This window comes from Epinephelus lanceolatus, chromosome 20, assembly GCF_041903045.1.
Source record: "Epinephelus lanceolatus isolate andai-2023 chromosome 20, ASM4190304v1, whole genome shotgun sequence".
NCBI lineage: Eukaryota > Metazoa > Chordata > Actinopteri > Perciformes > Serranidae > Epinephelus > Epinephelus lanceolatus.
This window is the reverse complement of record NC_135753.1, coordinates 30872899-30885997: the sequence shown is the minus strand read 5'-3', so window position 1 is coordinate 30885997 and position 13099 is coordinate 30872899. Positions and strand designations below refer to the sequence as shown.

The following is a 13099-nucleotide window of genomic DNA, read 5'->3' as shown; positions in this document are numbered from 1 at the left end:
TTCTATTTATTCATTCATTCATCTTCTAACCGCTTCATCCTCTTGAGGGTCGCGGGGGGGCTGGAGCCTATCCCAGCTGACATCGGGCAAGAGGCAGGGTTCACCCTGGACGGGTCGCCAGACTATCGCAGGGCTGACACATAGAGACAAACAACCATTCACGCTCACATTCACACCTACGGACAATTTAGAGTCATCAATTAACCTAGTCCCCAATCTGCATGTCTTTGGACTGTGGGAGGAAGCCGGAGTGCCCGGAGAGAACCCACGCTGACACGGGGAGAACATGCAAACTCCGCACAGAAGGGCTCCCACGCCCGGGATCGAACCGGCAACCCTCTTGCTGTGAGGCGACAGTGCTAACCACCACACCACCGTGCCGCCCTGTCTGATCTATCTGCATTTCTAATAAACGTTTCCTTCAAACATTAAAAAGCTCTGAGAAAATTAATAGTTAACAGTCTTTTGTTTTCTAAGCGTGTTGTTTTACTTTGTGGTGGTGTAAGAAATTTGTAAGACAGATGTAAAAAATATTTTTAAAGCCCTGAGGAAGACCTGCAGTGGTGGAAGCATTTTGGCTCTTTTAATGATTTAGCCACTACAGCAAAGGTTTCTGAATACTTCCTTCCTCGTTTTCTACATATATATGGAGCACCTAAGTTTCCTTCCTGTCAATCCTGTTGTTTCCCATTCTCTATGAGCACCCAACACAAGGTTTTGATCAACGTTTTGTGATATCTTGGCCTAAAACAAGCCCTAGCCATCCTCAAGTCACTAAAGAAGTGGACCTGCTGTGCTTGCTTCGCCCTCACATCACACTAATTTGTCCTGCGGTGACCCAATCATGGCTCCCACAGCCCCCACACAGGAGCTAAGGAGTCTCTCAGAAAATGTGCTCACTGGTACTGAAGCTGAGCCAAGAAACGTAATGCTGCTGCCCCTCTGTCCCAGGAATTAGAAACACCTCAAGGTCAGGGAGTGAGTCAGTGAGTCAGTGATGGTCCTGCAGGAACATCCCTGGGCCTGGATCTTTTGTGCAGCTGTTACATAGATACAAAACAGTTGGAAGAAGCAGCAGGCCCGATCCTTTGATGTAGAGAGCAAGTCTGGTTCTCTGCTGTGTTTTCTAGACCTTTCGTGATTGGCTCGCTGCATTTGATGTTATGGGCGCATATATCGGCATCCAGTATACCATTCACATGACACAGACATCCTAAAGCAGCCACAAAATCACACAGAGTGAATATGGAGAAAACAGTCCTGCCTCCTTCCCTGGTTTTAGACTCAGCTCTCTCCTGTGTGCATCTCAATGTGAAGAGGTGAAAATTCTGAGTAAGAAGGAGTGGTGCCAGCCCAGTTTATAGGTGGAGGGTCTCATCCCTCCCTCACTCCTTGGATCCAGCTAATCCTGGCTGGTGTGGTGTGATAGGGGCTTCTGAGGAGATGCTACTCAGCAAACTGTGGTTATGGAAATAACCCAAAGTTATCTGTGAGAATGACCTTTTTACCCTGTTCTCCTCCTGTGTTTTCTTTTTCATTTCACTGTGTGAGCAAAGGGAACTCTGTCACTGAGCTTCAGCCTGAAGTCTATTTTTCCATTCACCCATTGCCGTCCATTTGTATTGTATTAGCTTTGTTTTATTTTAGAATTACTTTTTTTTATTTCAGAGGCATTATGTTTTGGGGTTATTCGTCCATCCATCCCATTCTTGTGAATGGGATATCTCAAGAACACCTTGAGCGAACGTCTTCAAATTTGACACAAACGTCCACCTGGACTGAAGAATGAGCTGATTAGATTTCGGTGGTCATAAGTCAAAGGTCAAGATCACTGAGACCACACAAGACATGTTTTGGGCTATAACTCAAGAATTCCAACGCTAATTATGACAAAACTTCACACAAATGTCTGATAGGAAGTAATGATGACGTGATGACGTTTTATATTCAAGAGGTCAAAGGTCAGCTTCACTGTGACATCATCATATTTTGCACAAAACACTTTTCTGGCCATTATTCAGTGTCATAAGTCAGGAACAGAAGGGTAGACATTTATTCAAACGCTGAATTGGTGACACAAATCTTCAAACTGTGCTGATTTTAAAGATCTTCTGTGTGTGAAGCATCCATGTTTTCACAGACAGGGATGTAAACTGTGAGGGAAACTTGACTGGTGTGCTGAGGCATACAACTGCGGGGTGGAAATTCTAGTTTCTTATCAGTTCCTGTTTTTTATTTTATGTTTTTTTTTTTTTAATTTACTCTAAAAAATACTTGTTTTATACAAAGTAGCGTTAAGACATTTTTGGCCCAACTATGCCAAATGTATGCCCCCTCCTTCCTCAGGCCAAGTTGGCAACGTCTGAAAGTATTCAAACGTGTACAGGTGCAGAGTGAAGACACACTGAGTATGACCTTAGTGATGGAAAATGCATTGCTTATCCCAGGTTTGGTTCTTTATTCTTGAAAAGACCTTGTGGCATCTGGGTCTTTGTTTTCTAAAATATGTAAGTTAGGAAGCCTTCGTCAAATACAAATTTATGCGATAGATGTGGAGAGCTTCTAGTGGCAACATCTGTGATTTTGAAACCAACGTCTTTGAAGTTCAACATGTGATTTATTTATGTCCTCTCCCAAAACCAGTCTTCATCCATTATGCATGAATATCTTAGAAACAGAAACAGTCATATGTATTGTCTGAGCACTCTTGGCTTTTCACCTTCGCCCACCTTACTGTTTCTTGTGGTTGATTTTAGCAATCTAATCAATGTTAGTCTGCTTTCTTCCTCTGTGAATGTCAGCGTGTTCTCGGACCTCTTTCTTAATGATGACAAAATGCCTCTCACAGACAGAAAGGACATACATTAGATATTAAACACTGAGGGCTACTATTAAACTCATGGATTTTTGAATGAGTGCAGTCAGTGGAACATATGACAAGCAAAATAAGATCAACATTTGTCTGTAATTTGTTCAACAGGTCTGGACCTGAGGCACGCCCAGGTGGTGGCGTTATCCACGGGCACCAAGTGTATCAACGGGGAGTATCTGAGTGACCAGGGACAAGTGGTCAATGACTGTCACGCTGAGGTCACGGCCCGCAGAGCCTTGTTACGCTTCCTCTACTCTCAACTTGAACTCTTCTTAAGGTAATAGATCTGTCATCTGCCGTGAAACTTTAAGACACACACACATTATTTGAGTGCTGTATTTACCCCTGAGGAATTTACATTCTTTATCCCCTTGAATAACTTAATAATGCTCACTGTAACTAGCCAATTAGTTTTCTGGAAGGTTGGCTTAGTACTGAAAAATCCTTTGCCTTCATCTCATGGTTCTGTTCTGACATGTGAAGTGACTTGATTCTATTTCCACCAAAAATACGACATGAATGTTGGATTCTTTAAATTAGTTTTAACTCTGAAAATAATGGAAGTATTATGCTGAACGAGTTTGGCCTATTTAATGTAAACTGTACTGTTGGGTGGTGTTCAGACCAAATATTTGCAACATGACGAAACTGTTTCAGAACGTTGCAGAGAAAAGTTGCAGCCGTGTGAACTGGCCGTCTTAGCTCGACTGAAGTCAGCTGATGGTGTCACCTGCAACTGAGCTGGTTAAATTGCCGTCGACTGGTTTAAGAACGTAAGGCTGGTCACACATTTCCACAGCCTGTAGTGATGACCGCAAGTCAAAATGACCGCAAGTCAAAATGACCACAGATGGCGAGTTCCAATTCTGCAGCAGGTGCTCCGTCCCTGCCAAGGCCTCTGTTTTCGTCCTCACGGTGTGCTGGTGTCATATGGTGGGTCGCTGCTGCTGCTCGCTGTATGTGCCCATGCCCCCCACAGACATACATTTTCAATGACTGATTAATTAATCTGGTTTTTAATATTATTTTGGCAAATTTATTATGGATACAGTCCATCTGATGCTGGTTTTGTTTCTGTTTTTCACCGTTTCATCACTACTACAAATGTAGCTGTAGCCAGTATCTCACTATCACTATCCTCATTCAGATTTTAAGAGGCTACAAATTATATTCAGCCACAAAATAAGCCTGAAAAGCTGCAAATCAGAACGTAAGTACAGAGAGTTGTTGCATAGAGATGATACACCGTCTCATCTAGTTGCACTGGTGTGAACCAGCAGGTTTTTAGAACGTTGCACAATGGCACGTTGCAAGTAGTTGCATGTTTCAACTCGTCATGTTGTAAATCTTTGGTCTGAACTGGGCTTAATAAGATGACCATGTGCTTTGTCTGGAAAGTTTTTATCTACAGCAAGTATTGCTTTGTAGTAACCTGGTATAAATTAGCAGAAATATAGTAATTAAAGGAACAGTGTACCCCCAAATCAGAAATATGCATTTTTCGTCTTACCTGTAGTGATATTCATCAGTCTAGATTGATTTGTGTGGGGTGTTGGAGATATTGGCCATAGAGATGTCTGCCTCCTCTCCAATATAATGGGACTAGATGGCACTTGGCTTGTGTTGAGTTTTTCAAATGTGTATGTTCTTTTGGCACTTTGAATACCACAAGCCGAGTGCCATCTAGTTTTATTATAGCGGAGAGAAGGCAGAATGATGCGTAGGCTTCCTACAGTTTAGTTTCCAAGGTGCCTCTAACTACTTTAACATGCAGTACATTACATTATGCATCACAGTGTGCTTAATAACATTAAATATCTTGTTTGTTGACCTCTCGCTGCAGTGCCAAAGAATGCTCTCTCCTCTATAATAAGCTCCATGGAAACAGCTCCGCTTTGTTCACCAGAGACTTTTCAATAATCAACGAGCCATATGTGTGCTGTTCTCTCCAGCTAACTAAGCATACTATCACACACTCAACTGGTTCAGCTCAGGATCTCAATGGCCTGTTTGTTTTTAGCACTTTTTTAAATGCATCTACTGTGTGTGCCTTTGCAACCTGTGCCACTGTACGGCGTGCTCTGGTGCACACAAACTCACCAACATTCTCACCAGCATCAAGAGCAGTCTTGATGAGTTTTGACTCCGAACTGCCTCCAGTGCACAAGCATATATTATGTTTTCGAGCTCCCAGAGGAACTCGATAGCAAGGCTGATTCATCAGATTAGTGGCTAGAAGTCTAGATCGTTGAATGTCATATTTGCATACACAGCACTGACTTTTTGTCTTAGCACAATGCTGGGTGGCAGGTACAGAGACTTTGCAGCTGAGTAAAATGGCTAATGGGGAAGATAACTCATAATGAAATGACCAAACAAAATGCCAGAACTGCCATATTTACACGCAGGGAAAGGACATCGGAGACAGAGGAGAGGTTATATAAAGACGCTGTGCTTTGCATCATGATGCATAGTTTAAATATACTATATGTGTTAGTACCTACGTGTGTGAGTGATGAAAGCCTTATTGCTGCTCACAGCAGAAACAATGACCATGATATTTATGTTAGATTATGTGTCACCTGGTCGGTCATATTGTAAGATCTCAGCTCATTGTTAATGAATGGAAAAAAGGCTTTTATAAACTATTGATTTAGCCATCCCTAAAAATGACTGGAAATGTTATTTTATCACAAATATTTATCAAATCCTCATGTTACACTGGACCATTGTTTAGTCTGTTTATTTACCTCAAACATCCAATGTGCTGACTGTACAGTGTTGTGGAAAATTGTTCTGTAAAACACTCATTTACAGAAACAATAAAAACACATAAAACACCAGTTAAAGTACAATTATTTTAATCACAAGGAGACTGATACAGACTTTCTTAGATAGAAATTATGTCTCAGCTAACATTTTATAGCGTTTCAGAGACAAAGACAGTCAAGGTGATCGCCATTCATTCATTCATTTTCCATAACCTGCCTTGCTCAGGGGCACCTTGGCAGTGCCCAGGAGGCGAGGTGGCATCTCTCCAGTCACCAGTCCACGCTCCATATTTGGACTTGAACAGGCAACCCTCCGGTTCCCAACCCAAGTCCCTATGGTCTGAGCTACTGCTGTCCCAATGGCCCCAAAGCCCCATACACACCAAACCGATATCAAAATACTGGTGGTGTCGAGGGCTGAGTGTTGCATCACCTCAGATTGCCTGTGTCTCAGCCAAAAAGTTGCACTTGAATACACTGCAGAGAAAAAAGCCAATGGCCAACTAGCATGTACATTCTGTGCCTGAATGGAAGGTAATAACTCTCTATACCAGCAAGTGGCGGTTGTTCCTCATTCAAAAAGGGAAACCTGAAGACCAAAAGGACGGACTCAAGATGCTAGTTAGCCAGTTAGCATATTAACAACACAAGCCGATGTTGAGAAAACACGTTATTTAACATGAATGCAGGGCAGTGGAAGAGTCATACTTAGTACTGAGGCTACTCTTTTGGCTGGTTGTTACTCTTGTTATGATCACGTGATGGGTGATGGCGATGATGTTGACGATGATGACGGTGGTGTTAATGTTGATATTGATGGATGTTGTTTGTGACCACTCTTGTTACAGATCACTGTATTTGGTTCCCCCTACCTCCCCCCGATTGTTGGGTATTTTTATTCTTATGTGTTCTTCTCTTACTTTTTAAGTGTCTTTTTACTTCCTGTGCAACTAATTGCCCTCTAGGGACAATATAAAGTTGAAGTTGATGCGCTGGCGAGCAGTTACACAAACAATTATTATGGAATGTTTCTTCTAAAGAGCTCAGTGGCTAAAATACTAATTTTACCTCTGATTAGAATTTTGTTTTTGATCTCATGCCCTCTTGACTTTAGTTTTTTGTTTACGTACCTCACTTTTGTTATACTTCTCATGCACTGAGCTGAACTGCCAGTCAGAGTCATTTCATTCAACGACAGGCCCCACTTCTCTGAAGCAGATTCAACATGCTGAATTAGCTGGAGAAAAGCCTACAAGTGCCAACGATGTGGGACACACTGCAAAAACAGGGCAACAGACAATCAATGAAGGCCAATCAGTGACTGACAGCTGACCATCGGCTTGGTGTGAGGGACCTTAACAAGCCCACAAACGTCATGCAGCAGGCAGAATGAACCTTAATGTTTAATAATAGTTTGTTTTCTCATTAAGCCCTAACAGCATGTTTGTTAAATATCTAACCATTAATTTCTTTCAGTCAGTTCTTTAGTTGACCTTCATGCTGACACTTTCACGACTCAAATACAAAGCATGTTTAGACCACAGGTTAAACTCACTCTCCCTGTTTCCCCTGAGACATTGAGACAGCCTGAGTAATGTCATGGAGTCTCACCTGACAGCAGGAGAATGGACTGTGGTCAGAGCAAGGGCCGGTGTCCATCTCTCTCCGTCTCCGCCTCACTTCATCATTGGAAACGAAAAGTAGAAATCTATTTCCTATGCTGTGATAAATGGTGCTCCCTCTCTCATCAGTCTCCCTCCTTTTTGTTGTTTTCTCTTTCCTTGCCTTTTTCTCTCAAAGTAAAAGGCCAGAGGACTGGGAGGAGTCGATATTTGTGCGGCACAAGGAGTGCGGCTACAGGTTGAGAGACAACGTTCATTTCCACATGTACATCAGCACGTCGCCATGTGGGGACGGGAGGCTCAACTCGCCATATGAGATCACCACTGACCGTAAGATACCAGGCCTTTCTGTTTCTTTTGTTTGTTGACAAAATTAAATTTAATACACAGCACACAATTCTACATCATGTAATTACTGCCATTGTCTTTATCATCCCATTCTCTCAGTCAGTCTCTCAGGTTTACAGATAGATTATTTTCTCTGGCAGATATTCTGAAAGCAACTGCTCTGCTTTTTTTTTTCCTACAGACACTGTCAAGAAGCTGGCATCCTTTTCATGTCACATCCCAGCTTTGGCCTCTTTCAGCCACACTGTGCTGACTAGATGACATTTTATTGCTTACCCACTGAAAACAAATTGTATATTCATTTAGACGGTTTGCCCAGCATTTTTCTGGTGGCCTACGAGTTCAGAAATGTAATCTGGACTGCAGTTTCCATCAGTAGAATGTACATATATATATACCCCCCCTCCTCCTCCTCCTTTCATCACAGACTGAAGCTGCTATTCAGCTCTATGAATATACACTACAGTGCAGTGCATGGTGAGATTTTCATGAAACCAGTAAGGATGGAAGGAGAGAGGGAGAAAAGATGATGCTGTCATTGGAGAAGCCTTTGAACTTGACGTTTTTGGTCATTAAACCTCTTAAATGTTCTGCAGTGCGCTCTCAGAGATTAGAAAATTACTTAGTACCTTTCCCTGACTGTTCTTAAACATTTCTGAGCTGGAAGTCGGGGCTTAATTTTTAACCGCTGTCACATCAGCCAGAGCAACAGCCATGGAGGAACAGAGAAGGAAGGAGATTTTAAGCCTGAAGAAATGAGAGGTTATTAAAACAAAAACACTGATTACTCACGTACACTCGGTCACACTGTTAGAGAGATATCCACATTGTAATTGTACTGAAAGCAAGAAAACATCTTTAATTTATCCCACATTTTTCTGATACTACGCAGACTATTTTCCAATACCTTGTACTTCAGTTAACAATATTAGCACCCACAGAGGTCAAGCTGCCTGGTACACACACATGAAACCATGTGAGAGTGGTTTAAACAAAGGGACTGTGCTCTCACTAATAGGGTTAAAAAGATGATGGTCGTACAGTCTGTTATTCATACAGTACTACATCATACCATGCCTTATGTGAACAGTACTAACTTCATCAAGGATGCATCAAAACTGCTTCATCCACGAAAACGGTTCCTTCTCCTTCCTCCCAAACCACAGACTGCTCCGAACATCCAGCAACAATCCAGTCAAATGCTCACTTCATTAACAATTAGGCAGTCAGCAGTCCCGAGATAATGCATTTAATTCCCTAAATGAAGCCATTAACCTCATTTAAACTTTTGCTTTGAAAGGAATCACAATGTTTGTCCTCTGCTGGGATCAGTACCTGTCATTTAAAAGATATAATTGTAATCTCTTATTGTTTATGGGCTTAGCATAATATTAAATAAACATTTATTTTGTTTTAAGTACATTTATCCAGTTGCACATGAACACCAATAATTGATACAGAGAATGTAACACTTAAAGCAGAGTTACACCTGTTTTCTAAACTCATACATGATATTCCTGTGGTCAGTGACAGTCAAAAAATATTAGTGAACTCTTTCCCAAATCCAAAAGCTAGAGTGCTAAAACTCAAATTTTTGATGTCATCAAGTAAAAGTCTAGAACTGCTCCAAAAACAATGACTGGGAGGAGATGTTCTAGAGCTGTCATTCCCAACCCGGGGGTCCTGACCCTCACCTGGGGTCGTCAAAGTTTCACTGGGGGGTCGTGAGGCCTTCTTGAATTTAAGGGTTTAAGAAAACTTTCTTTGATTAAGTATACAGTAGGCCTACATCTCAGCATTTTGATCATTTATATGACTAAAACTGAATGAAATTATTATTTTTATTTATATACCACCTTTCATTCAAGAAATAAAGCACAGGGTGCTTTACAATAAGGGCATTATGAGCACTGAGTGCTTCACATGAAAATAGAATGAACATAAAACAGAACTGATTCATGAAATCATAAAGTTATAAAACTATAAATCATAAAATCAAATCAAGTGAGATTTTAAAAAGGTTGCAGCAGCGTGAAGCTTAAAAAGAAAGAGTTTCAGACCTGTATCACAAAGTCAGAGCTAGTTAAAGGCTAAAGTGAACAGATACGTTTTTAGCTTTCTTTTAAAAATATTTAGCGAGCTAGCCTCCCTGATAATTATAGGTAGTGTGTTCCATAGTTTGGGGGCATAATTGACAAAGGCTGCATCCCGATCTTCTTCCCCCTGTTGCTGGGAACCTCCAATAAACCAGCAGCAGATGATCACAGTGTTCTTCTTATTATTAGAGGCAAATTAGCAAGGGAGTTAGCAATATGGCCTGGTCCCAGTCCATTTAGGGCTTTGTATACAAGGAGGAGGACCTTAAAATCAATTCTAAATGTAACAGGAAGTCAGTGCAGAGCAGCTAAAACTGCTTTTTCAAGGTATAAAGTTGAAAACAAAAACATCTCACAGGATAAGGGCACAGTGAAGACCTAAACACAAGCTTTTAATCGATTTCTCCCAATATTTTGTGCATTTTTCCATCTAAAGTCGTAGAATGAAAGAAATTCAGTCCATACAGTATATTTCATTTATAATCTCCTGCCATTTGGCCTATGATAGAGGATCAACTTACAAAAATTTGCGAGTTATAGCTTTCATGCTACTTAAAATACTAAAAGTATCTTTAATAAATATTTATCTTTGCATTGGACAGTTTCAGGTATATTTCCTAATTTTAATATAATAAATGAGATTAAATCCATCCAAATTATCTTATGAATGACAGCTGCAATCTCTTGGCAGTATGGTTATGTTTTGGGGCATGCCCAGAAAACATGATAATAATCGGCCAGTGAGGTTACGGGTAATTTCTTCTTTCGTTGCTCATTGCCTGTTTCGCATGTTTTTGTAAGAAATCAAGCCTATTGCTCAGGTTTCAAAGGGTCAAGTATGTACGATTATTAAAATAATATGATGTAATATTCACATGAAACAATCAGCTCAGAATTCTATAAAATTGCTTTTTTACACAAACTTACTGCAGTTATTGCGTTCGCTATTAGCAGTAGTTGCACAGTATCAGTAACTGTGGCAGTTGTTCTGCACTGTCATTGTTATGCATTGACTATAATATGAAGGTTGGGAGCCGCTGTTGTAGATGACACAGAGAGCACCCAGGGGAAGGTTCTGAGTATGTGGGAACATTTTCTGCTTCAGAACTGAGAACACAAACAGTCTGTGGGTCCACAAAATCAGTCTCTCATTCATTGTCTATGGAGCAGCTCATCTTGGGCCAAAGAAATAATATGTTGGAATTCTTGATGTAGGTGATGTTCCCCTCTAAGAGCTTTATGGACAATATAATGGATCATTTTCTATAATATATAAAGAGCAACATTGAGGAAAATAATGTGTCCGGCCTAGTTTACCTGGTGTATTTTGAGTAAATGTAATCAGAAATGTACAAACTGAATCTTGGCTGCTGATTAAATCTGAAACTGCTTTGTATTATGTGGAAATTCAGTATTGGTTAATTAAATTTGGTATCCAGCAAAGCCGTGTAACACAGAATGACATAATGCAGAGTGATGAAGACTGTGGTCGTATGTGTTGTGTTTGCAGTACACAGCAGCAGACACCTCATGAGAAAGCACCGCAGCCACCTGCGGACCAAAATCGAGTCAGGCGAGGGGACGGTGCCGGTGCGATGCCGGGGACCCGTCCAGACGTGGGACGGCGTCCTACAGGGCGAGCAGCTCATCACCATGTCCTGCACTGACAAGATCACCAGGTCAGTGTTTTCAGATGTTTTAAACTCTGGGTTTAAAACGTTGTCGCTGTCTGGGTTAAACGTTGCATTTTGTCTTTGTGGCAGTGTTTCTGTTCCAAATCGAAACCCTCCCTTTATACTCTGCCTCATTTCACTTGTTGATTTTGTTATCTGTCAAGTGGGTCAAAACTAAATTGGGCGAAAGCACCCTTCTGTGCTGCTGCTATACTGAACATCCTGCAAACTGATTTATACCTGAAACAACCTGCTGGTCTCTCTTGGCGAGTTTAAACTGGAAATCAAATCAGTTTTTTTTTCTCTCAGATAAAATGCTGTCCTTGCTGTCTTTTGCTGAGATTACACAGGTTTGATATTGGACTTTATAAAAAATGTTACTTTGTTCACCATTTCAAAGTTTTGAGTCAGACTTTATTTTTTGTTTGTGTATTTCTTCTACAGAAAATAGTCAGAGGACTTCAACACCACCATTACCAAAGCCCTTAAGTCCAGATGAAACAAGGTTTTGAGAGTATCTAGCTTCAGTATCGTGATGTATTTTCAGGTGAAGCAGGAGAGATAGACGAGATATAATGTTTGGAGGTATTTGATTTGATTGTTTAAAGTGGCCGTGTCATAACAGTGAGGCCCCGATGGTGTAACACCGTCAGAATAGAGAAACGAAGTCCATCTTATGCTCCATGTAACATTAGTTGCTGAAGCAGTCCACTGTGAGGGTGCTTTCACACCTTCCCTGTTTGGTTCGGTTCAGTTGAACACAAGTTTGTTTGCCCCCTCAGTGCGGTTTGTTTGGGCAGGTGTGAACACAGCAATTACACTCAGGTGCGCACCAAAACAACAGGATTGAGACCTTCTTGAAGAGGCGGTCACATTTATCTTGCAAGTGTACTCTCCTTCAACGTTTTGCTTACTTCCTGGATTTTTCCCACATGGAAATTCTGACCAATCAAGAGCAGCTTTCTCATGCAGGCATTTTATCTGGTCCGCTTGTAAATGCTGCCGTGAGAACACGAACCAACTCTAGGCAAAAGTTGCAGACTGACTCACAATAATTATATTTTAAAATGAGATGATTATAGCAGTACATTTTTATGCCAGTGTTATCAGTACATACTGTTGATGTCTGATTTGATAGGTTTTTCACATATTTTTTATTTTTTTTTAAGTGCTGAATTCTTGTCTGGGAGAAGGCTGTTTTCTGGCACAGGGCTTTAAAGTGTAAAAAAAAAATGTTTAAAAAAAATATGAATTAAAAAATAGATAAATAAAATAAAAATAAAATAAATAAATAATTAAAACATTAAAAAAAAAGCTTTAAAAAACAAAAGCAGGTTAAAATATTTTATGAATCTTTTTTTTTTCCAAACATATTAATCCCTTTAAAATAAAGTTTCACCCCGGAAACAAAATCAGTGTTTTGATAAGTTATAATATACGTTTTTTTTTAGGGGCTGGACTTGATTAGTCTCAGCCCCCAAGACTGGGTAAAATAGGTGCACACTATGACTCGAAATGTGATCAATAAGAGTTACAAATATAATTTACCCATCATCCCTGCTGAGCATTGCTGTTATCAGTGCAGGGATTGTGTTGATCGTATTGTAAAGGTCATGAGAGATGCCTTCACCTGAACTCCTTACAAACTGTGTGATCAGCTTGTTCTCACCCAGGAGGTCTCTGGCCTACGCAAGAAAAGAAGAGTAAAGGGTTCATT

The 13099-nt window shown here is 40.7% G+C and overlaps 1 protein-coding gene across 1 annotated transcript in view; it reads left to right on the top strand.

The window, feature by feature from the left end:
* Window positions 1-13099, top strand: part of adarb2 (adenosine deaminase RNA specific B2 (inactive)) — a 278861-nt gene that overhangs the window by 239685 nt on the left and 26077 nt on the right. The window contains exons 5-7 of the mRNA XM_033639337.2: window positions 2981-3149; window positions 7444-7595; window positions 11220-11388. Of these exons, the coding sequence (XP_033495228.2) occupies window positions 2981-3149; window positions 7444-7595; window positions 11220-11388 (490 nt within the window). The remainder of the gene's footprint in view (window positions 1-2980; window positions 3150-7443; window positions 7596-11219; window positions 11389-13099) is intronic.